The sequence below is a fragment of the Glandiceps talaboti genome, chromosome 13 (genome assembly GCF_964340395.1).
Source record: "Glandiceps talaboti chromosome 13, keGlaTala1.1, whole genome shotgun sequence".
Classification (NCBI taxonomy): domain Eukaryota; kingdom Metazoa; phylum Hemichordata; class Enteropneusta; family Spengelidae; genus Glandiceps; species Glandiceps talaboti.
In genome coordinates, this window is record NC_135561.1 from 12,062,702 (window position 1) to 12,085,432 (window position 22,731).

Here is a 22,731-nt window from a genome sequence, read left to right on the forward strand (position 1 = left end):
TGTAATGACGATATTTAGTGGAGAAAATGAACGTTGACTATTAACTAGCTGAACTGAACATTGCCATTCAAGATATGTAAGGCTAGATTAGTATATCTATAGAGCTGTTCTCTCACAATGTGGATGAATAAATTGTCAATACTTGTTGTCTTTACATACACAAGGCTTACATATATATGCACACATACACATACAATCATGAATAGTCATGCATTACATACATAAATACATACATAATATTACATACATACATACATACATACATACATACATACATACATACATACATACATACACACATACACACACACACATACATACATACATACATACATACATACATACATACATACATACATACATACATGCGCACATACATACATACATACATACATACATACATACATACATACATACATACATACATACATACATACATACGCACACGCCTTGTGAGACTACTATAGCAAGTACCTGGGATTGTTTTTTAAATGGGGACATTTTCCTTTACAAAAGTGTTCAAAATGAATAACAAACCCAAAGATCTCCCAAGGGACTGTGCCAGTGTAGGTGTTTCCGTGTAAACAGTGAAAATGCCCGTCAGTCGGTTTACTATATCTTTTAAACACATAAAAATGCATTAAAACGAATATGATATTGTTGATTTGTTAACGTTTTATTCGAACACGTCAAAACTAAAACTGAAATACAAGCACAAAAAATCTCTCTAGGGACTGGTGCAAGTCTAAAGGTTTCCATGTAAACAGGAAAAAACGACATATTTTATTGACCTATGTCGGTTTATTATATCGTGTAAACACATTAAAACGAATATGATATTGATGTTTAACGTCATACATACATACATACATACATACATACATACATGCATACATGCATGCATACATGCATACATGCATACTTTACGTAGTATTTAACACTGTCACACATATATAATTTTAAAACTACGTCTGTGAGACTAGGACTATATTGAAATGAGCCTTGATTGATCAGACAAACAATATAAGTAAACATAATATCATCAATGATAAAAACAACAATAAGTATTCGAAATTCATGAGTGACTCTATTAACATATCATATTCATATACCAATGAGAGATGACGTGATGAAATGGCTGTCATGCTAAATGCAGGCTTAGAATTCTGCAAATGCAATATGGTTTTAACAGTTTAAGGTTTTTGTATGAAGTTAATTAAGCACAATCGTATTCGTATGAAATGTACTAGAATAAAAATCTTAACTCTGTGATAAATAACGATTTCAGTGAATTTCACAATACCATGCAGCTTTTTTGTTACTGTAAAACCACGCAGAAACGAATTTAGAAACTGGACATGCTACACTTTAAGATAGGAAGATTGAATGAGTACAGTAATCTGTTGCAATACATTTAAATGGTTTGTTTCATTAACACTAAATATAGCACAAAATGCGATCCTGCTATTGAAGTGTGGAATATCCGTTTTCTTGTTGGTTTCTGGATGGTTCTATCATGGTTGTATGTTGTTCGAGGTTATTAAGATGAATTCATATGTCCTTAGAGTTTTACAATTCCATATTACTGATTGTGATTGGATGAATTAGATTACATAATATTTGTTAAATTTACATGACGAGTCAATGATTTTAGTGAATCACCTTTAAACTGAAACACAGGTATGGCTCAACTTTTTGTGTGAAGCGCCTGACATTGTATTTATCCCATAATGCCTTACCACAAGTGTATTGCATGCCTTTGTCAAGTTCGAAGCCCGAGTTATTTTTATAACTCTATTTCAGAGAATTCATATTAAATGAAGAGTCCCAAGGCCTTAAGAACGGATATAATCAGCTATGGCTTTGTTCTCCCTTAACAGCAATTATACCAGCTGTACAAACCAGCCCCGCCTTAGGTCCCCCTTAACAGCAACACCAGCTCTACACGAATCGAATCATCATTGGTATTAATATCGCCATAGTCAGTTTACGTACCTGTGTACTGTCGCTAGAAATAGACATAGTCAATGAATTTAAAGTTGAACAGACTGAGTTTAGAATCTTTCTTGCGCGAATGAAATTCTTACATCAAACCCATATCAAACTTATACATTGTAACATCAACAGTGTATATCGATGATGACATTAAAAGTATATTCTGGCAATGTTTGAACAGTTGATGGATATCCTCCATGATATTAGATATACATATTATTTATAGATTATACTTAATATATTTGCATTCTAATAATAGGGGTTACATAAGGGGGTTAAAATGTAGTTATTCCTTACGAAAGCGAAATGCGTTGGTACTTAGCTTTTGTAATATGTACATCGATATTGGGATTTGTTTCATGCCTTCCACCTGCAAATGATGAAAGCAAAAAACGTGATCGAAGGAAAAAATGCTGATGTGATGACAAACTACGTGATTCACACTCCACCGGCCGGTAACTCCAACAACTAGGGTCGACATTATACACGTCAGTGGTAACTCCTACTTAAATTTACTCCGGTTTGATTGAAATTTAACGTACGAATACAACGCTGTTGAAATTATTTATCTCTGTATCTTTCGTTTGTGGTTTGTTTTCGGATTTTGTTGTTCCGGCAGGGATTTGTGGTATCGTTGTGAATTTGACACTCCTCCATGGACAAAAAATCGATCGAAAACAAACGACAAAATACGAAGGAAATTGAGGAATCGAAACTAGCCATATTCCTAGATCAGATTTTAATTATTACCCTTATTCGCTAGCGTAAATGTCGTTCAGAAAGAAATCTCAACTTGAAAACGTATCGTAATATTAATGTTTCAATTGTTCATGTGTTATTTTCAGAAGTGTGGAATATCGTAAAATTTTATGGTTTTTCGAAGCTACCCAAACTGAATAAAGGATTCAGCCAAATTTGAACATTTGATTTGGAATTAAACAATATTTGATATTTTAAAAACCTCCTAATTCATGAAATCGCGGACTTTTTATCTGGGCAGTTAGTTTTAATACAGTCATATTTCTGTTAAGTGTAGTGCAACAGTTGCTTAAAATATTATTACAAAGGCCAAATTAAAAAACAGTGTGTTTCCGATAACCGGACGAACCCTTGTTTAAAACCCAAACCCTGAATATTTTTTGCATGCAAAAAAGGTAAAATGGTAAAAATTTACTTCTATTTCCACGTACACCTTTATACCTTAACCTTATCTGTGGTCAGTTAAAAAAAATCAAAAAGGAAACGTATTCCAGAGAGAACCCACGTCTTTTAGACTATAACAGTACAGTCTCCATAACGTTTTCATCTACTTATGTAATTGCCTCCATTTACTTCTTGTAAACTCTCATGGAAATATTGTGACCGACAAGTATCTTATCTTGGGGTTGACGTAATGTTTAAAAATTTAAACTAAAAAATAAAATTCCAACCTACCTACCCGATTTTCTGAATCTTGTCGTCGTTATCTTTTGTCTAAAATCTTTCAAAAGAAGGATTTCAATGAGCCCTTTGTGATATTTAACTGAAAAGAATACCAACGGTCCAGGTTGTTATACCTAAAACGTTCAATTTTAGAATAAGTGGGGTGGGTAGATTTTTTTTCCATGTGTGAGGTAGTTATGGTTCAGGTAGTTCTGTTTCTGTTCTTTTCCATATGGTCTCTATACATGTTAATGGTTTCTTCTCATCAGATGTACACCCATTACAGATTTGAAGAACAGTTTTTATTGTCTTTTAAGGTGATATCTTCAAAATGTTCGCGATTTTATTGTACTCGAATACGTAAAAACAGTTAAGGATCGGCAGTGAAAAACTGGGTGGGTCGGATAACCGGAACCAAACATTTTTTTAGGCTTTAGACACATTTTTTATTAAATTTTGCATATCATTATCACAACATCATTAATTTTTGTATTTTCTTTAAAAAATACAATACAACACCTTCGATTGTTATTTCGCAATTTGCTGAAAAATGTCAAAGATTAACGACATAGTCTAATAAAAAATAATTTAACCCTATCACCAATATCGTATATTTACATATCACATGTACTTACTTTTAACTTGATAAATGGTCTTTGCGTTTCATACGTCAACATTTTGGCGTACTTGACATTGTTATGTAATAAAGTATGTGAGATATACCAGTCAATAAAAAATATCACTTTAACACGAACTCAAAAAACCGTTTGCCTTGTCTGTGAGCTGTAAAACTGGACACCTGGTAAGATAGAGGTTGCTATAAATGTGAAAGATGTAATCATAGGCGCTTAAGGTAGATCGCGTCTCGTGAAGATATTTATCTGAACATCAATTCATTTCAATCTATGCCATGTGAAAGATTGTTCCTGGTCCGTTTGATGTAATAAATGAACTTTAAGGGCTCCCCGTCTTATTGTAAACAAAAGCGTAACCTTTATTTTCCCTTAAAGTTACCACAGTGTTTGGCGACCATATTGGATTCTAAAATGATTAAAACTAATATCATGCTGATATTCATTTAAACAATTTATACCGTGAGCCAAATATTTTTCTTGATTCGAACTGAGAATAGGTTGGTATTTTCTTGAAGAAAGTAACACCAACAGTTTTAAAACATTTTATTTCCGAGGCACATTCCAGGTTAATAGCGGCTGCAATGGATGGCACACTCTTCAAGAAGTATACAGGGAGTTGTGCCGTTATAGTTACGTGTTGGGAGCAACTTGAAAAGACGTTGGGCACAGTGTGGTATTGCATCATGTAAAACAAAACCTACATCGCCTTTATTATCAATTTACCATGACAACACACGTGACTTTAATGCTTATTACTTGGCAATTCATAAAAATCGTCAGAATTTGCTTATTAAACTACCAAGCTAATATATTTTGATAGATGTTTGATAGAATGGTTATAACTGAAGTTGTGACAAATTAATTGCCTCGATTGCAATTCATCATTTCTTAAACTTCCAATTAACGCTGAACAGCTGACAATCGACTATAACGACGTGGAAAGGAGTCACTATCGGAGAAATGAGTTTAAAGAGAGAACTTGACTTAACGTGTGTATTATACTGTTCTGTGGCCATACCTAATGATACTGCTAGAAGAGATAGCTGTTGTATATTGATTGAAAATAGATAGGTACCACAATCTGTACAGGGAATGACACAAAAATCAATAATCCAACCAAAAAATGTCAGAACACTCACCCACAATCACTGAAACGTACCATAATATCACTAATTGACGTTTTCCATATTAATCAGTGGTCAATATTACCCAAAAGCAGTACACAAATATTTTGAACTCGTGCACACCCACAAATAAATTTGATTTGGTTTATCATGTATACAGCTACGAAAAGACGTATACTCACAGGTGATGCAATACTTTTTATAGTGTACGATGTTACGAGAAAGTTACAGTACTTAAACAAAACATTTTGAAAAAAAGTCCTAGCTGCAGCTTTAAATCTGGTATGTAACAGTTGTTGATACGTAGCTGTCGACCCGCCCTCCAGTGTACGCCTGATTGACACCAATTGTAAGAACGTAGCATTTAGTGCAATATGTAAGCATTATAACTGTTTCTTTTTATTAACGATATGGATATTACCTATTATTTCTATGGCTTCAAAATATGTATTATCACAAAAATGTAGTCCAAATACTCTGTATTTACCAATTTCAAGTTAATTTGTTCTTCATTTAATGTATTACTCGATTACCATACATAAAGAAAACATTTCAACAACGTCGAATTGTTGTCATTTTTTGTATGAATGGATAGCTGACGTGACCCAACTTTGCTTTTTAAATACCCCGATAGAGAAATAGCATGGCAAATTAATAAATTAATCAAAGTAATTGTGCCACAATCTATGTGACTGTCGGCCAGAGTAGTTTGTCATGAACAAATATTTATATAGGGCATTACTAACGTTTTACGAGATAAGGTCATCAACATGACAGGTCTTCTGTGGAACTATCAATTATCTTCCTTTTACAACCCTTCAGACGTTATAACGGATGTTTTGAATGCTTGTAATGTGATATCACGTGATGTGATTAACATCATCTTGATAGATTGTGCAACTGCTTCCCAATGGACAACACGCGACGCAAAAGAAAAGTAAAGTTATGATGAACTTGTAGAAGTTTATAATTTTTTTATGATTTCGAAAAATGCAGCAGCATTTAGATTTAACCAAATGACCTTTCACTTAAAAGTGAGAGTCAATGCTACGAATAGAATATTATGTCTGGAATCATCAAATGGTTTGTTTAGAATTTTGACTTTACAATAAAGCATTATGTTCGAGTCTGATATTACGAGTTCAATATGTTGTTAGATCACTGCTCTATACGTATATGTTGTAAATTGATGGCGTTGTGAAGAAAGTGAAAGCAAATTCGATACATCCAAGGTTTTCGAGTGAAGGAGATGTTAAAGTGCAACTTTGGAATTTATGACATTGTTAGCAGTTCCGAGTAATTGTGGGATTACTTCACTTCCGTCGCCATTAAAATAAGTTTGCGGTGTGAAAAAAATATGTTGTCATGTCCAGAGAGAGTTTGTATACCTTCACAGAATAAATAGGCCAGTTGAAACTAAATTGCATCCTCAGAGACAGAGAGTTGCACATATTGAAATTAAACTTAACTCATGCCATCAAATTTAGTTTTGACTTGGAATTTGAAAAGTCTGTTCTTGGGATGTATCATTTTTATACAAAGTATTTAAGTTTACGCTTGAAAAATAAAAGATTCCTTTAAAGAATTAAAAATTTTATTCTTGGGGAAAAAATTATGCCACCTGTGGGCCACCGTATTTATTGTCATCCACGACATACACTGTTTGATATGGGTTTGAAGAATTTCATTCGCGCAAGAAAAATTCTAAACTCAGTCTGTTCAACTTTAAATTCATTGACTTTGTCCATGTCTAGTGACAGTGTATAGGTACGTAAACTGACGATGACAATATTAATACCAGTGTAAAAATCTTGTTATGCGAATAAATTTTCTGCTCTCAGTGGAAAAAAAATTGGGCCTCACTAAGTAAAAATCTTGTTATGCGAATAAATTTTCTGCTCTGGAAAAAAAATTGGGGCCTCACTAAGTAAAAATCTTGTTATGCGAATAAATTTTCTGCTCTGGAAAAAAATTGGGGTCACACTAAGTAAAAATCTTGTTATGCAAAAAAAATTTCAGCTTTGTAAAAGGAAGTTTTGTCTTTTTCCTTTGATATTGCTATTTTGATCCAAAAAAGTAATGTTTAGTGCAATAAAAGAAATTTTTTATCTTTGTACTAAATAATTAGCTCAAAAAATTAATTATTTCTTCCACAAATGTACTGTTCCTATGTCACCTGTGGGCCACCGGAATTAAAAGTACATTCTGGCAATGTATGAACAGTTGATGCATATCCTCCATGATATTAGATACCTATTGTTTATAGATTATATTGAATACCATTTCTTTCTATCAGTAAAAAGTTATGGTTAAGTATGCTTCAATATAATATAAATCAAGTCATTACGTGCGAAGAACGGGAGTCATCTAGGAAAACAAACGTGTGACTCGAGGACATTCTCATAAACTACTTCTGCCACATGCAAGAACAGATCTATAGCTCAACTCATTCTTTCTTCAACAATACATGTATGTATCAGGAACAATCTATCCACTGAAATATATAATTCATTTTACATCAGTAAATGCATTTCAATCAGCGGTTGAGGACTGGGCTTCGTCTTCATAATTTGTCTGACCCTGTACATGTATGGACACAATTGTGGGATAATATTCAGACTAATGACCATCCACACTTCTACGGAGAATAATAATGCACCTTTGTATAACAGAGAGCAAAATGTGCCCCTAAAACGCATTAAACACAGCATGTACCATTTAGTGAGAGCTATAGTTTAATTACGAACGTTAACATTGCTTTAAATATTGAATTAGTTTACTGAATATGTCAGCAGGAAATAAAAGCTGTCGGAACTACCGGAAATTAGTTTATTTACAAGATAAAGTGTACAAAAAATCATAGTGACATTTTAATATACATTATATGACAATGTGTCGAGTATAGAGCAAGCGTAAATAAGCAACCCGAGCCTTTTCTGAGTTGATAAGAGATTATTTTTCTGTGTCAAAGCAAAACAATTTCTGCAAGAAATAAAACGTTTAATATGTGCGACATTCTCTAACATAATATGTAATAATTTCTAGGTATTTTGCATTATGCAATTTCGTTGTTAATGATGAATCATGAATAATATTTTAGATATATGTCAGTAATTACATCCAAAATGCTCTTTTTAGAATGCAATGAAAATGTTGTAATTCTATAATTTACATGCGTATACATTTTATGACATGTAACAGCATATGCAATCAGAGCTCGCTTTAAAAAAAAATTAGTTAAAATCGTCAAAGGAAAAGTTTAGTATGGACCACTCATGGTGATACTTTAATGTATCTGAAGGGTTCTTATTGCGCAAAGGTTATTAATTTTTGTAGCATAGTTGGAGATTTGGAGACATCATGACCAAGTATATAATTGAATCATAAAATGACAATGAAAGTCCTGCCTTGTGATATATTGTTTAATTAAATGGGTTCATAAATCTTTAAAAATGTATTTAATTCATGTCGTGTTCACGGCCGGTGTTCTAGACTTGTATTTCGAAACCAATTTTACGTATTGAAAGTTTCAGAGACGTTCCAATCCAGAATAAATTACGGATATAGAAATAAAATTCTACCAGCAAAGTTTAATGACTATCAAAATTATAATTCTACTTAAAGAGGTGCAATATGCGTTTATACCTTTTTTGGGTGCTTTTTAGATCAAATGTACAGTGCTCGAAGTGTTTAAAATTCAAACATCATTAAGTCTTGCAGTTTACTGTTTAGAACTCAGTTAACCCTGGTATTAAGACATAACTTGTTAACAATCCGATAACGTCATTGTTTTTGAATACAAACATATTGAAGACCTCGTTACCATACACAATCACCTGTACTAACAATGCCTGAAGACAAGAAGTTACGATGTTATAGAAGGCATGCACCGGCAATACATTATATACAATAGTTTAATTGGGGTTTGACATACTAACCATGAGCTGTATAAAACACTTAAAAACTCAGCTTGTGCCGCTTCAGGTTCTTATTGTGGAATATGTCAATTATGACCATGATAAATCTACCACTAACTTAAATGAAGCATTTTTAAACCATCAGTTAAAGCCCAGTCATGCAAACATTACTATCCTCCACTTGAACAGCGTGTGATAAAGGCTATTTATGATGTGAATGGGGTCGGCTATAGCAAAACCAACGACGTCATATTACCTGACTAGCCTGCGATACGTGTACGATCGTCTGTTAATTAACATGAGCAGTGGGGCCCGTGACACGCTTGACTGGATTCGTTCCAAAATTCCATAAAATAAATTGTCTCACGCACGGGCATCAGGCGCCATAGTACGTGTACTAGGTTCTGTTCTATTACCTTCACATGGAGATATCAGGTACCACATGAATGAGTCCGCTGTTTTGTTTTCAGGGATAGAAAACTGAATGACTAAAATGTAAAAGATCACGTGGTGATATACTATTTACACAGTTAAGAATGTAACGACTCTATCGACCGAATGGGGCTTCATAAGGGGTTAAAAATCGAGCAAATGAAAAGTATAAAAGACCCTCGTTCGTTAACTCCACGAATATATTGGTGAGCACACTTTTGAAGAACACAACTTAAGGTGTATGGGAAGTTATTCCTTACGAAAGCGAAATGCGCTGGTACTTAGCTTTTGTAATATTGACATTGATATTGGGATTTGTTTCATGCCTTCAACCTGCGAATGATGATGGCGAACGGTCTATGAGTGCCGAAGAAGATGAAAGCAAAGAACGTTATCGAAGAAAAAAAGTCAAGAAAAGCGCTGATGACGATGATGCTGATGTGATGGCAGACTACGTGATTCAAACTCCGCCGGCCGGTAAGTCCAACGACTAGAGTCAATCTTATACACGTCAGAGGTAACTCCTACTTATATCTACTCCGATTTGATTGAAATTTAACGTAGGAATACAACTCTGTTGATTTATTTATCTCTATATCTTTCGTTTGTCGTTTGTTTTCGGATTTTGTTGTTTCGGCAGGGATTTGTGGTATAGTTGTGACTTTGACACTCGGAGAAGGCGATCATTCCTCCCTAGACAAAAACTCGAAAACAAACGACAAAATACGAATGAAATAGAGGAAACGATACGAGACACATTCCTAGATCAGATTTTAATCATATGCATATTGCCCTTATTCGCTAGCGTAAATGTCGTTCAGAAAGACTTCGGAAAAAACGTATCTTTACTAATATTACTGTTTCAATTGTTCATGTTTTATTTTCAGAAGTTCGGAATATCGTAAAACGTCATGATTTTTCAAAGCTACTCAAACTGAATAAAAGTTTCAGCCAAATTTGAACATTTGATTTGGAATTAAACAATATTTGATATTTTTAAAAACTTCCTAATTCTTGAAATCACGGACTTTTTATTTGGGCAGTCAGTTTTAATATAGACATATATTTGTTAAATGTAGTGCAACAGTTGCTTAAAATATTATTACAAAGGCAAAATTAAAAAACAGTGTGTTTCGGATAACCGGACGAACCCTTGTTTAAAACCCAAACCCTGAATATATTTTGCATGCAAAAAAGGTAAAATGGTAAAAATTCACTTCTATTTCCAAGTACACCTTCATACCTTTACCTCATCTGTGGTCAGTTAAAAAACCCCAAAAAGATACGTATTCCAGAGAGACTCCAGGTCCTTTTAGACTATAACAGTACAGTCTGCATAACATTTTCATCTACTTATCAAGTATAATTGTATCCATTTACTTCTTTTAAACTTCATCAAACTCTCACGGAAATATTGTGAACGACGAGTATATTATCTTGGGGTCGACGTAATGTTTAAAAAATTAAACTAAAAAAAAAAATTTCAACCTACCTACCCTATTTTCTGAATCTTGGCATCGGTATATTTTGTCTAAATTCTTTCAAAAGAAAAATTGAAAACATTATATTGTAACATGTCAAAGAAAAACATCTTTCAGTGAGCCCTTTGTGATATTTAACTGAAAAGAATACCAACAATCCGGGTTGTTAGGCCTAAAAACATTATGTAGTTCAGACTACTTTCAATTTTACAATAAGTGAGGTAGGTTGATTTTTTTTCCATGTGTGAGGTAGTTATGAATGGTTCACGTAGTTATGTTTCCGTTCTCTTCCATATGGTCTCTGTGTTAGTGGTTTCTTCCCATCAGATGTACATCCATTACAGATTGGAAGAACAGTTTTCATTGTCTTTTTTAAGGGGATGTCAGTTTCAACATCCACTATTTCCCCAGACTCTTATTTTTGCTATTTTATTGTACTCGAATACGTAAAAACAGTTTGGGATCGGCAGTGAAAAACTAGGTGGGTCGGGTAACCGGAACCAAGTGGTTTTTAGGCTTTACACACATTTTTTATTACATTTTGTATATCGTTATTACAATATCATTGATTTTTGTATTTACTTTAAAAAATACAACACCTTCCATCGTTATCTCTCAATTTGCTGAAAAATGTCAAAGATTCACGACATAGTCTATACCAAATTAATTTAACACTGTCAGCAATATCGTATATTTACATATCACATGTATTTACTTTTAACTTGATAAATGGTCTTTGCGTTTCCTATGTCTACATATTGGCGTACTTTCCATTGTTATTTAATAAAGTATAAGAGATATACCAGTCAATATAAAAACGTCTCTTTACCACGAACTCAAAACACCGTTTGTCTCGAAATCTGCACGTTCTCGAATTGAACCTTGCCGATGCGAATTATTTCTGATAGGTTAGATGTGTTGGGAAAGATTTGAAATATGTCTCTGCCTCAGTCAACCCAGCTGTAAAACTGGACACCCGGTACGATAGAGGTTTAATACTATAAATGTGAAAGATGTAATCATACGCGCTTATGGTAGAATGTGTCTCGTGAAGATATTTATCTGAACATCAAATTTCTTCAATTCTCTGCAATCTATGCCATGTGAAAGCTTGTTCCTGGTCCGTCTGATATAATAAATGGCTCCCCGTCTTATTGTAAACAAAAGCGTAACCTTTATTTTTCCTTAAAGTTACCACAGTATTTGGCGGTCATATTGGATTCTAAACTGATTAAAACTATTATCATGCTGACATTCATTTAAACACTTTGTACCGTGACCCAAATATGTTTTTTATTCGAACTGAGAATAGGTTGGTATTTTCTTGAAGAAAGTAACACCGGCCAAAAGTTTTAAAACATTTTATTTCCGAGGCACATTCCAAGTTCATAGAAGCTGCAGTGGATGGCACACTCTTCGGGAAGTACACAGGAAGTTGTGCCGTTATAGTTCCGTGTTGGGAGCAACTGGAAAAGACTTTGAGCACCGTGTGGTATAGCGTCAAGTTAAAAACCCAAAAAACCCTACATCGCCTCATTATCAATTTACCATGACAACACACTTCAATGCTTATTACTTGGCAATTCGTAATAACCGTCAGAATTTGCTTATTAAACTACCAAGCTAATATATTTTGATTGATGTTTGAGGGAATAATTATAACTAAATTTATGACAAATTAATTGCCTCGATTGCAATTCATCATTTTCTACACTTCCAATTAACGCTGAACAGCTGAAAATCGTCTATAACGACGTGGAAAGGAGTCACTATCGAGTTTTAAGAGACAACTTGACTTAACGTGTGTATTATACTGTTCTGTGGCCATACTTAATGATAGTGTAAGAAGCGATAGCTGTGGATATATTGATTGAAAATAGATAGGTACCGCAATCTGTACAGAAAATGACACAAAAATTAACAATCCAACAAAAAAACCGTCAGAACACTCCAACATTGTTTCCTCCCTGGTTAGAAATATATAATCCCACCCCCGTAAACAAACTCGTCAACAATATTCCATATGTTTTATTTTACTCTCCGTGGTGTCTATTCGTCATTTTAGTGCTTGTTACATAGCAGAAATTTGAGGAATACCCAATAACAACATATTTTTAAAAGATTAAAATTTATTATACTATGCACAAGTGAAGTTGAACAAAATATATGGAATATACACTCTGGTCGTTCTACGTCACGAAAGCACGCGTCTACGTCATTGGTTCTGCTGTGTTCGAAATATCGCGCCCCCTTTCCCAATATGAGTGAAAACGTTCAAAATCGCTATTACTTTCACCGATATTTCTTTGATATTACAGAGACCGGTATAATTATGTTACTATCCAATATTTTTCTTCATTCAGTCGGACAATACTCATGACCTAGGGGTTGTCACTACGAGTCGCTAGACGAGTACTGACAGATGCCCCTTAGGTCTCTCGTATTTTCCTTGGCTGAACAAAGACAACTATTGGTGAATATCATCTAAATGTACATGTGCTAATCTATTTGATTACATGTATCTATTTTCTTAGACTACGTTCATGACTACGCCAGAGTTTTGAACTACTCTATTCTGTTCTATGAGGCTCAGAGATCTGGTAAGCTGCCTGATGACAATCACATCAAATGGAGAACTGACTCGTGTTTAGATGATGTCGATCGAAAGGGAAAAGATTTAACTGGTGGCTGGTATGATGGTAGGTATTATACTTCGATCCTTTTCCCGAATTGTCAAGATCATTTATGGCAAACCATGTGGTTTGAATTATTCAAGGACATTCGAAGTAAATGATTCGTGCATACAGTTCCTTATGAAAGTAAATCTTAACACAGGTGTTAACATTTCGATCAATGTGACTCAAACATATACATTTGTATATTGTACGGTCGGTGAAACTAGCGATAACCATTCCCTGCCAATAACGAATAGATAATCCGGTCATGGGGACCGAGGGGAAAGACATCTCGCTAAATCTACAGAAAATCGTAGGATTTCTCCTTTAATTTGAACACAGCATCTGCAGCTACACTTGTTTTCGTCACTACCATATCCATACATATGTAAACATTACCATCATTTTTTTCGACCAAATACATGTGTACACTTTCTTTTCCAATAGCTGGTGACAACGTCAAGTTCAATTTCCCCATGGCTTGGTCAACGTCAGTGCTGGCATTTGGTTTTATTGAATTCATGGATGCATACGAAGAAGCGGGTCTTACTGAAGACTTGCTGGACAGCATCAAGTGGCCATGTGATTATTTCATAAAATGTCACACCAAGAAAAAGGAGTACTGCTACCAGGTATTAAAGAAAATTCAAAGGGGAGGGTGGGACATCCTATTTAAATGATGTTATGGGGACATGTTACCCTTTGTGGTATATGATTCGTCAAATGGGACCGATGTATCTACCAGCGAGTTGATCAAAATTCGAATTATATCTGTTGACTAAATTGGCCTAAAATTGGATGTCGTAAACTAAACAATTGAGTGAGTGTCCCCACTCCCAAGCTAATCTCCCGGGTTACAAAAAGTAATTCTCTTATAAACTGTGCTGATATTCTGTGTTATGTTTTGTTGCTAGAAATTCCTCTCTCATTTAACCTTCTTCTGATCACTGTTAGGTTGGTGACGCCAATGTCGATCACACGTATTGGCAACGTCCCGAAGACTTAACGTACGAACGAGAGGCATTTTGTATAAAGGGGAAAAAGAAAGGGTCTGATGTTGTTTCAATTACTGCGGCAGCCTTAGCCTCTTGCGCCGTAGCTTTCACAGAAGCGGGGCGTGAGTAATTACATACGATACTCTTTTAGTAACCATGCCTAAATTTTAGCGAACAATATTTTCAATTTCAATTTACAGTTAGGCCTAATAAGAAAAATTTTGGTTCCCTTAGTTTCACACCAATCCTACACGTTGTTTTAAGTGTTCAAGAAAAAATATAACAAAATCGCGAAAATTATGAAGTCTGGCAAGAAATAGTGGATGCTGAAAATGACATTAAAAAGACAACACAATTTTTTTTATTAGGCCTTATCGAGTACAAAGTATAACAAAGTGAGGACTCAGTATGGCCATATACCCGTCTGTGTATTGTCACATGAGCACTCACACTCATTACCTGCGAGACACATAGCATAGAGTTGATCAACCTGACATTATGCCTGGGCTACGTCATCATGTCGGACATTTTGGTCTTTCTATGTTCACAAAATGCAATGTTGTAAAGACCATATTCTCAATCTCGATGCATAAATTTTGTTGTTGTGATTTTCTCTAATCATTTGATGGATACGCACGTGATGGATATTTTCACTTCGAGGGACACGTTGTCATGGATACACGTATGATTAGTTTTAGTTTAGTTGTTTTATCTATGTACTCGTTAACAGTTTTGAAAAAGATTCCTACCGACACCGGGATTATTGTATATTGTCCTCATGGGCTTTTAAGATGTAACAATTGCAATTACTTGTCGAGCTGGACAATGAAATGTAGCAATGTTAGTAAGCTTACAGTCGCGCCAGACGATGTATCGTACAAGCTTAACTATCGTCTATTGTGAAGATTAAATCTTAGGTCGCACAATGCAATATTAGTATAATAAATATCAAATTGAATTTTCATCTCAAGAGGGCGACCTTGCAGAACCATATCGTGATGAAGCAGAGGAGCTGTACAAATATGCGACGAAAATCAAAGGAACTTACCCTGCTGACAAATATTACAAGTAAGTTGAACTATGGTTCACATAATACAGGAATATTGGCAGCGCTGATTAAATCAGGAATACCTTTAATATTATAACTCTCACTCGTGTAGCTAAATTGACACATACATCGAATTCCCACTGCAGCATTCAAGATGGTGAATTAGCAAAACTATTATCTCATTACGGTCGTCGTCGTCGTCGTCGTCGTCGTCGTCGTCGTCGTCGTTGTTGTTGTTTGGAAAGTTGACATTCTTGATATCCTCCTATATATTGTTGTCTAAAAAGAATGCGATTTTCAAGCATTATGACGTAATACATAAGTTTATCCTATTATCATATGTTTTGTACAGGAACATAAAATGGGAAGATGAGATGGTATACGCTGCCACGTGGCTTTATCTTGCTACCGATGACGCTGACTACTTAGAAGAAGCTGAAAAGATGTTCGATGACTATGGTCAGTGGGGACGTTCATGGGCGTTTTCTTGGGGAGATGCAAGAGAGGGGACCAAGGTAAAGCAATTATTAAAATACCCAAACTCACCGTTTCTATATGCATTTTTGAACAAGCAAGGGAGAACGTGATGGATAAAAAATTCATGGCACATTACTTCTGTTCTCATACCCTGACCATTGGTGGCGCTCCACTACACAACGTCGTATCGCGACTATTTGTTTTCTATGGTTCCTTCCACACATTTTTAAATCCCAATCCCAATGAAATGTGTTTTGTTATGTTTCATGAGGAACGTAAGTCTGACGTCAACCCTCGAACCTCCACAACATGTATTACGCTGCCAAGTTCATCCGCAATACTACTAGTCTGTAAGGTACGCCACAATTGGGCGCCCTCACACATTGGTCAACCCCTCTCAATAGAGATATAGGAGGCGGGTGAGGGTGGAATGACAACACGTACGATGTATCGTAAAATCTACAAAACTACTGCCTTCCAAATCAGCTTTGAAGCCCATGAAGAACGTTATCCTCCGCAAAAAAGGAGCATATCCAGCTCAGGTTATTGTTGCGCTAAGCTATGAAATGTGGTTTTTATAAGATTTTCATTGTGTCAGAGGACGATTTTCTTCATGCTAACTGGCCTCTGTTCTATAAATTTCATATTATTGCAGTTGCTGCTGTACAAGATAACGGGTGATGCGAAGTACAAAATGAGAGCGATGCAATACCTTGATTCTATCTCACTGTCCACAAGATCCGACCTATATACACCCAGGGGACTGTTCTTCAGAGACGACTGGGGATCTTTACGATATGCAGGTGAATGTTTATGAAACAGATTTTATTAGTAATCACTCTGTCTACATGTCCGACAGAAAAACTGTCCAATTTTAACTTGTTCCCGAATGATCGGAAATCATTTGAATCCTGCAAGTTAAGTACATCTCGGTAAACTATGTTGGTAGCTGGTAGTGCGCAGTATGCATCTTATGGTCCAGGAAAAAATAACTAAAAGCCTCTTTCCATCACAATGATACATAGTTAACTTATCGGACTTTGATAGACAATGCAGACCATTGTGTCATGGTCGAAACGTGTTGTTGATAATATCAGAGGCATGGCTAGTAGTGAACAGACGAACAAACACACAACCGGATGGATCAAATCTATATGGCATAGCCAGGCTGTGATCGTTTCAGGCCTAAATGCAATGTTCTCTCTTGTAGTTCCAGTTTAAAGCAGAAGTATATGGATCGAATCATTGCTATTTGACATCATGTTGAATACAAATACCAAACTTTATCTTTCTTATAGCTGGGGCCGCTTTCATTGCATTGGTAGCTGGAAAATATGATATGACGCCTAAGGTGTACCGAGAGTTTGCATGCAACCAGACCAATTATATTCTAGGTGATAATGAACATCATAGTTTTGTTATTGGATACGGAAAAGATCCACCATGTAGACCACATCACAGAGCAAGGTATAGGCAACAATCTAATAGTCTTAGAATTGCTATATATATTTCAATAGTGTTGTTTTTGTGTATTATGATTTTATCCATCCATCCATCCATCCATCCATCCATCCATCCATCCATCCATCCATCCATCCATCCATCAAAACATGTCACCTACTCACCCATCCATTCACCAATCCATCCATCCATCCATCCATCCATCCATCCATCCATCCATCCATCCATCCTATCCACTATTCTCCCATCCACGTATCTATCTATCTATCTATCTATCTATCTATCTATCTATCTATCTATCTATCTATCTATCTATCTATCTATCTATCTATCTATCTATCTATCTATCTATCTGTCTGTCTGTCTGTCTGTCTGTCTGTCTGTCTGTCTGTCTGTCTGTCTGTCTGTCTGTCTGTCTGTCAACCTACTTACCTACCTACCTACCTACTCGCCTACCTACATACCTGTCTGTCTGATTTGATAATGAAAATGATCACAGACACAAATACAAGTACAAACACACAAACACACACATTCAGTAGCTTTTCCATTGTACTTTCACCAGTTCCTGTCCTGACCTATATGAACAGTGTACCTATCGTAATGCCATGTTGAACCAAGGATGTAATCCTCATCAGTTGACTGGTGCAGTAGTTGGTGGTCCTAAGAAAGACGATTCATGGTCTGATAATCGTGGTGATTACTATCACAATGAAGTAGCATGTGATTACAATGCTGCCTTCCAAGGTGCAATGGCAGGTAAAGAAAGTGTAACCTATAATTTTATCTGTAATATTTTTGATCGATGTTTAATACCGTTCTATACTAACACAAGGGTTGTAAAAGCAACACAGTGACACATAATTCACTAACACAGACAGGGTGACACAGAATTCAAAAGTAGATGGAACAACCACAAGCCTTCATTTTAAACTTGATAACATACTCAAATTGTACCAAACGATGTCAACAATGTCTCTGGAAAAAATATTATAACCACCGTTAAATCAACCACCTTAAATAGCAGATCTGAGTTAAACAGCAAATGTCGACACGCTGACTAGTTCTTTCTTATCAATAAGTAACCTTTGTTTACATACAAGTTTGTGTACACACAACCACCAATAAACAAACCTAAGTACTGTAAAGACTATGTCAGTAGTCTTAGTCTGAGAAATAAATCAGCAGTAAATTTATCAGTTAGTCGGCGAAAGAAGAATGAAATTATATATATATATATATATATATATATATATATATATATATATATATATATATATATATATATATATATATATATATATATATATATATATATACTAATTCAGTTTAAGAGGAAAGTCATAAACTGAAGGAAAAGTGCTCAATACTGAGGAGTAGCGCTTATTTACACAAAATACACAAGTTATGGTACGGAGTCGTAACTCAGAGTTAACTTGTGTATTTTGTATATATATATATATATATATATATATATATATATATATATATATATATATATATATAACTCGGTGAGTATCAATCTGCTAAGACAGTGCTCTATACCGCAGTGGCAGAGCGTAATAGTTTTGGTAGTACTGGAACTCTTTCTTGGGTGTAACTCGGAGTTTCACGCATATTGCGATCATCAGACACTCGTGAAGGTTTAATATATATATATCGAATTATCAAATGATATAATTTTGGTAATTTCTTGCGCATGTCAGTAGTATATAACATTTATCCTTTTATCCTAGGACTACTGCAGCTGAAAATGGATGACCAACTTCCACCGGCATGTTATATTCTTACTGAAGAAGTGTAATGTCCAGCAACAACGTGCCAATACTGTGATGATTACTGACAATTCGTGTTTTAATCTTAACATCTCCATACTGTAACAATTTATGATATCTTCGTCTGTGAAGAAAGGATATTCTAGAGAAATGTAGATTTAACAAAAATATATCTCTGGTTGTTTCTTGGGTATAGATATGAGTGATTGGATTAGTTACTTCGAGGGATGATGATATTTGTGAATTTTAGATACAGTACAATCTTATACGTTCCCCCAAATAGCTTGTTGTCACCACGCCTGTAAATGTACGTTTACCAGTGTTAATCTGAAATGAAATTTATGTATAATCATTTTCAAAATGTTTATGAAGTACTTGTATTGCACCGTGAAGCTTCAACACACGACATTAAACCTTCACTAGCTGCAACAGGGACCATTTTTGCTTCAAGCAATTAAAGATATGTAATTGCATCGTACCTGTTAACCTCATATGTCGTAGGTGGTGTAGTGACAAGTTTAAATCTTGAGCGAAAGCTTCATTTGGAATCTTTCGCCATTTTAAAACTGCAATAATTTATAACTGAAGTATCATTTTTCGACAACATATTTCCTCAACCACAATCACTGCAACGTACCATAATACCAATAATCGACACTTTCCATATTAATTAGTGGTCTATATTACCTAAAAGCAGTACACAAATAGGTTGAATTCGTGATTGCTCTTGAGGGCGCTAATTTTGGGGTGCGCACCAACAAATAAATTTGATTTGGTTTATCGTGTATACAACTACAAAAAGACGTATACTCACATGTGATGCAATACTTTTCATAGTGTGCGATGTTACGGTTACAAAACTTAACAAAATATTTGTAAAAAATGTCCTAGTTGCGGCTTTAAAACTGGTATATAACAGTTGTTGGTATGTACCTGTCGACCTGCCCCCCCCTCCCCAGTGTACGCCTAATTTACACCAATTGCAAGAACGTGGCATTTAGTGCAATATGTAAGCATTTTAACTGTTTCTGTTTATTAACGATGTGGATATTATTTCTATGGCTTCAAAAATATGTATTTCACAAAAATGTAGTCCAAATACTCTGTATACCAATTTCAGGTTAATTTGTTCTTCATTTAATGTATTACTCGATTACCATACATAAAGAAAATATTTCAACAACGTCGAATTGTTGTCATTTTTTGTATGAATGAATAGCTGACGTGACCCAACTTTGCTTTTCAAATACGCCGATAGAGAAATAGCATGATAAATTATTAAAGAAAAAAATACTTATGTCACAATCTATGAAACTATCGGCCAGAGTATTAGTTTGTCAGGAACAAATATTTATATATGGCATTACTAACGTTTAACGAGATAAGGTCATCAATGTGACAGGTCTTCTGTGGAACTATCAATTATCTTGCTTTTACAACCCTTCAGAATTTATAACAGATGGTTTGAATGCTTGTAATGAGATATCACGTGATATAGTTCACATCATTCTGATAGATTGTGTAACTGTTTGCCAATGGGCAACACATGATGCAAATGTGAGAGAGTTATGATGAACTTGTGGAAGTTTATAAATTTTTTTCTATGATTTCGAAATTCGCAGCAGCATTTAGATTTTACCAAATGACCTTTCACTTAAAAGTGAGAGTCCACGCTACGAATAGAATATTATGTCTGGAATCATCAAATGGTTCGTTCATAATTTTGACTTTACAATAAAGCGTTATGTTTGGGTCTGATATCACGAGTTCAAAATTAGATCATGATCACTGCTCTATACGTATGTGGTAAAATTGATGGTGCTGTTAAGTAAGTGAAAACAAATTCGATACATCCAGGGTTTTCAAGTGAAGGAGATGTTAAAGAGCAACTTTGGAATTTATGACATTGTTAGCAGTTCCGAGTTGGTCAGCATACATATTGACTTACGTTCTTCTGTTTTGAAGGATTTTCATAGCGGTTTTAATCCGAATTCGGTGTGTAGAAACCAGTGTACGTCTGTTTGCTTAAATCACCATTTAATCCTCAAAATTTCTGGGGAGAGAACTTCATCGAAAGTATACCGAGAAGCAATCGAAATATCTAAGGGTTGTCACACAGGGTAAGTACGGACTGGACTGTCTTAAGTCAATCTCGTTTTTCTCTCTTGGGGACTCAATAAGGTATCTTGTAATGCGATTTATTTCCCGTGTAAGACATGTTATTTAAGGGTATATTATGATGTTTCTGGGAATATGTAAACATCCAATACATTTTCTAAGATATATATCTTTCTTGTGAAATTCTTGTGATATAGAACTGTTGTAGAGGAGCACATTAAATGATTATTCTTGATCATTCTTGTGTGTTTATGAAATAGCAGTTAGGAAATTCAATTCTGTCATTAGCCAGCTCAACTAGCTTCAACTCTACTCATATGCATTCAGAATGAAGTTATATTATGTTAATGACAGAGCTATTGACTGTGTAATTCAAACGTAACAAGAATTCAAAAGAAAAAAAAAACATGTTAATTTACAATATCAAGCATTCAGAAGATGATACACATAGTTGTACCCCTCTTTGTCTCATGGCGTTATTGTTCCAACCACGCTCTCAACTCCAGTTAAAGCAGGACTGTGTTTACACAATGAAACGGTCCTCAAACTCGTTAACATCAATGAATTGTCAGCAATATTGTTATTCATTTTAATGACACTGTCGACAATTTGGTTCACTGTTAAAATGGTAATGTTATTCAACTTGTATGCACCTGTTCACCAGTGAGGTGCGTTTAAAACGTCATCCGTACCTTGCCCTGGCCACTAGCAAAGTACTCCTATTTCTGTAAACCTAGTGTGCTATGACCTCATTCGTTGCTTTCATTACTTTATTGAATTTGTCCATTAACATGATATTGATAAACAATAAATGCATATGGGTCATGAAACGGAGGTGAATAAAAGAATCGTTTCACACGGGAGAAAACAAGTAACTGTTCAGATTTGGACTATAACTTTTTTACAGTATGAGTCCTTGCCAATTTAGTTGATTTAACACTGAAATTTGTGGGCAAGATAGGCAGAATAGGGTTCTAATTGTTATTGTTATTCATTAACATGATAATGAGTAAGTGTATTGTGTTTGGTAGTTGAGCTATAGATAAAAATGGTGATGTTCTGACGAGAAATTCAAAACCTCAATTAAATCGAAGAATAAAATTATTATAAAACGGGTACCCACTCAATTAATGGACTTAACAGGACACAATCGGGGTAATAAAAATCACTTAATTT

At 34.9% G+C, this 22,731-nt stretch overlaps 1 protein-coding gene across 1 annotated transcript; it reads left to right on the plus strand.

Moving 5' to 3' along the window:
• The first annotated feature begins 9,717 nt into the window (after positions 1-9,717).
• LOC144444635 (endoglucanase 4-like) lies at positions 9,718-20,620 on the plus strand. Its single transcript, XM_078134130.1, has 10 exons — positions 9,718-10,002; positions 13,541-13,705; positions 14,129-14,313; positions 14,636-14,798; positions 15,648-15,744; positions 16,077-16,239; positions 16,857-17,004; positions 17,500-17,668; positions 18,228-18,421; positions 19,399-20,620. Exons 1-10 carry the CDS (start codon positions 9,795-9,797, stop codon positions 19,464-19,466), a joined length of 1,560 nt encoding a protein of 519 aa, XP_077990256.1. The 5' UTR covers positions 9,718-9,794; the 3' UTR covers positions 19,467-20,620.
• The last annotated feature ends 2,111 nt before the right edge of the window (positions 20,621-22,731 follow it).

Coding starts and splice junctions, on each gene's coding strand:
- LOC144444635 (XM_078134130.1), top strand. CDS start 9,795: ATGCGCTGGTACTTAGCTTTTGTAATATTGACATTGATATTGGGATTT. Junction 14,314..14,635: donor AAAAGGAGTACTGCTACCAG/GTATTAAAGAAA, acceptor GATCACTGTTAG/GTTGGTGACGCCAATGTCGA. Junction 14,799..15,647: donor AGCTTTCACAGAAGCGGGGC/GTGAGTAATTAC, acceptor TTTCATCTCAAG/AGGGCGACCTTGCAGAACCA.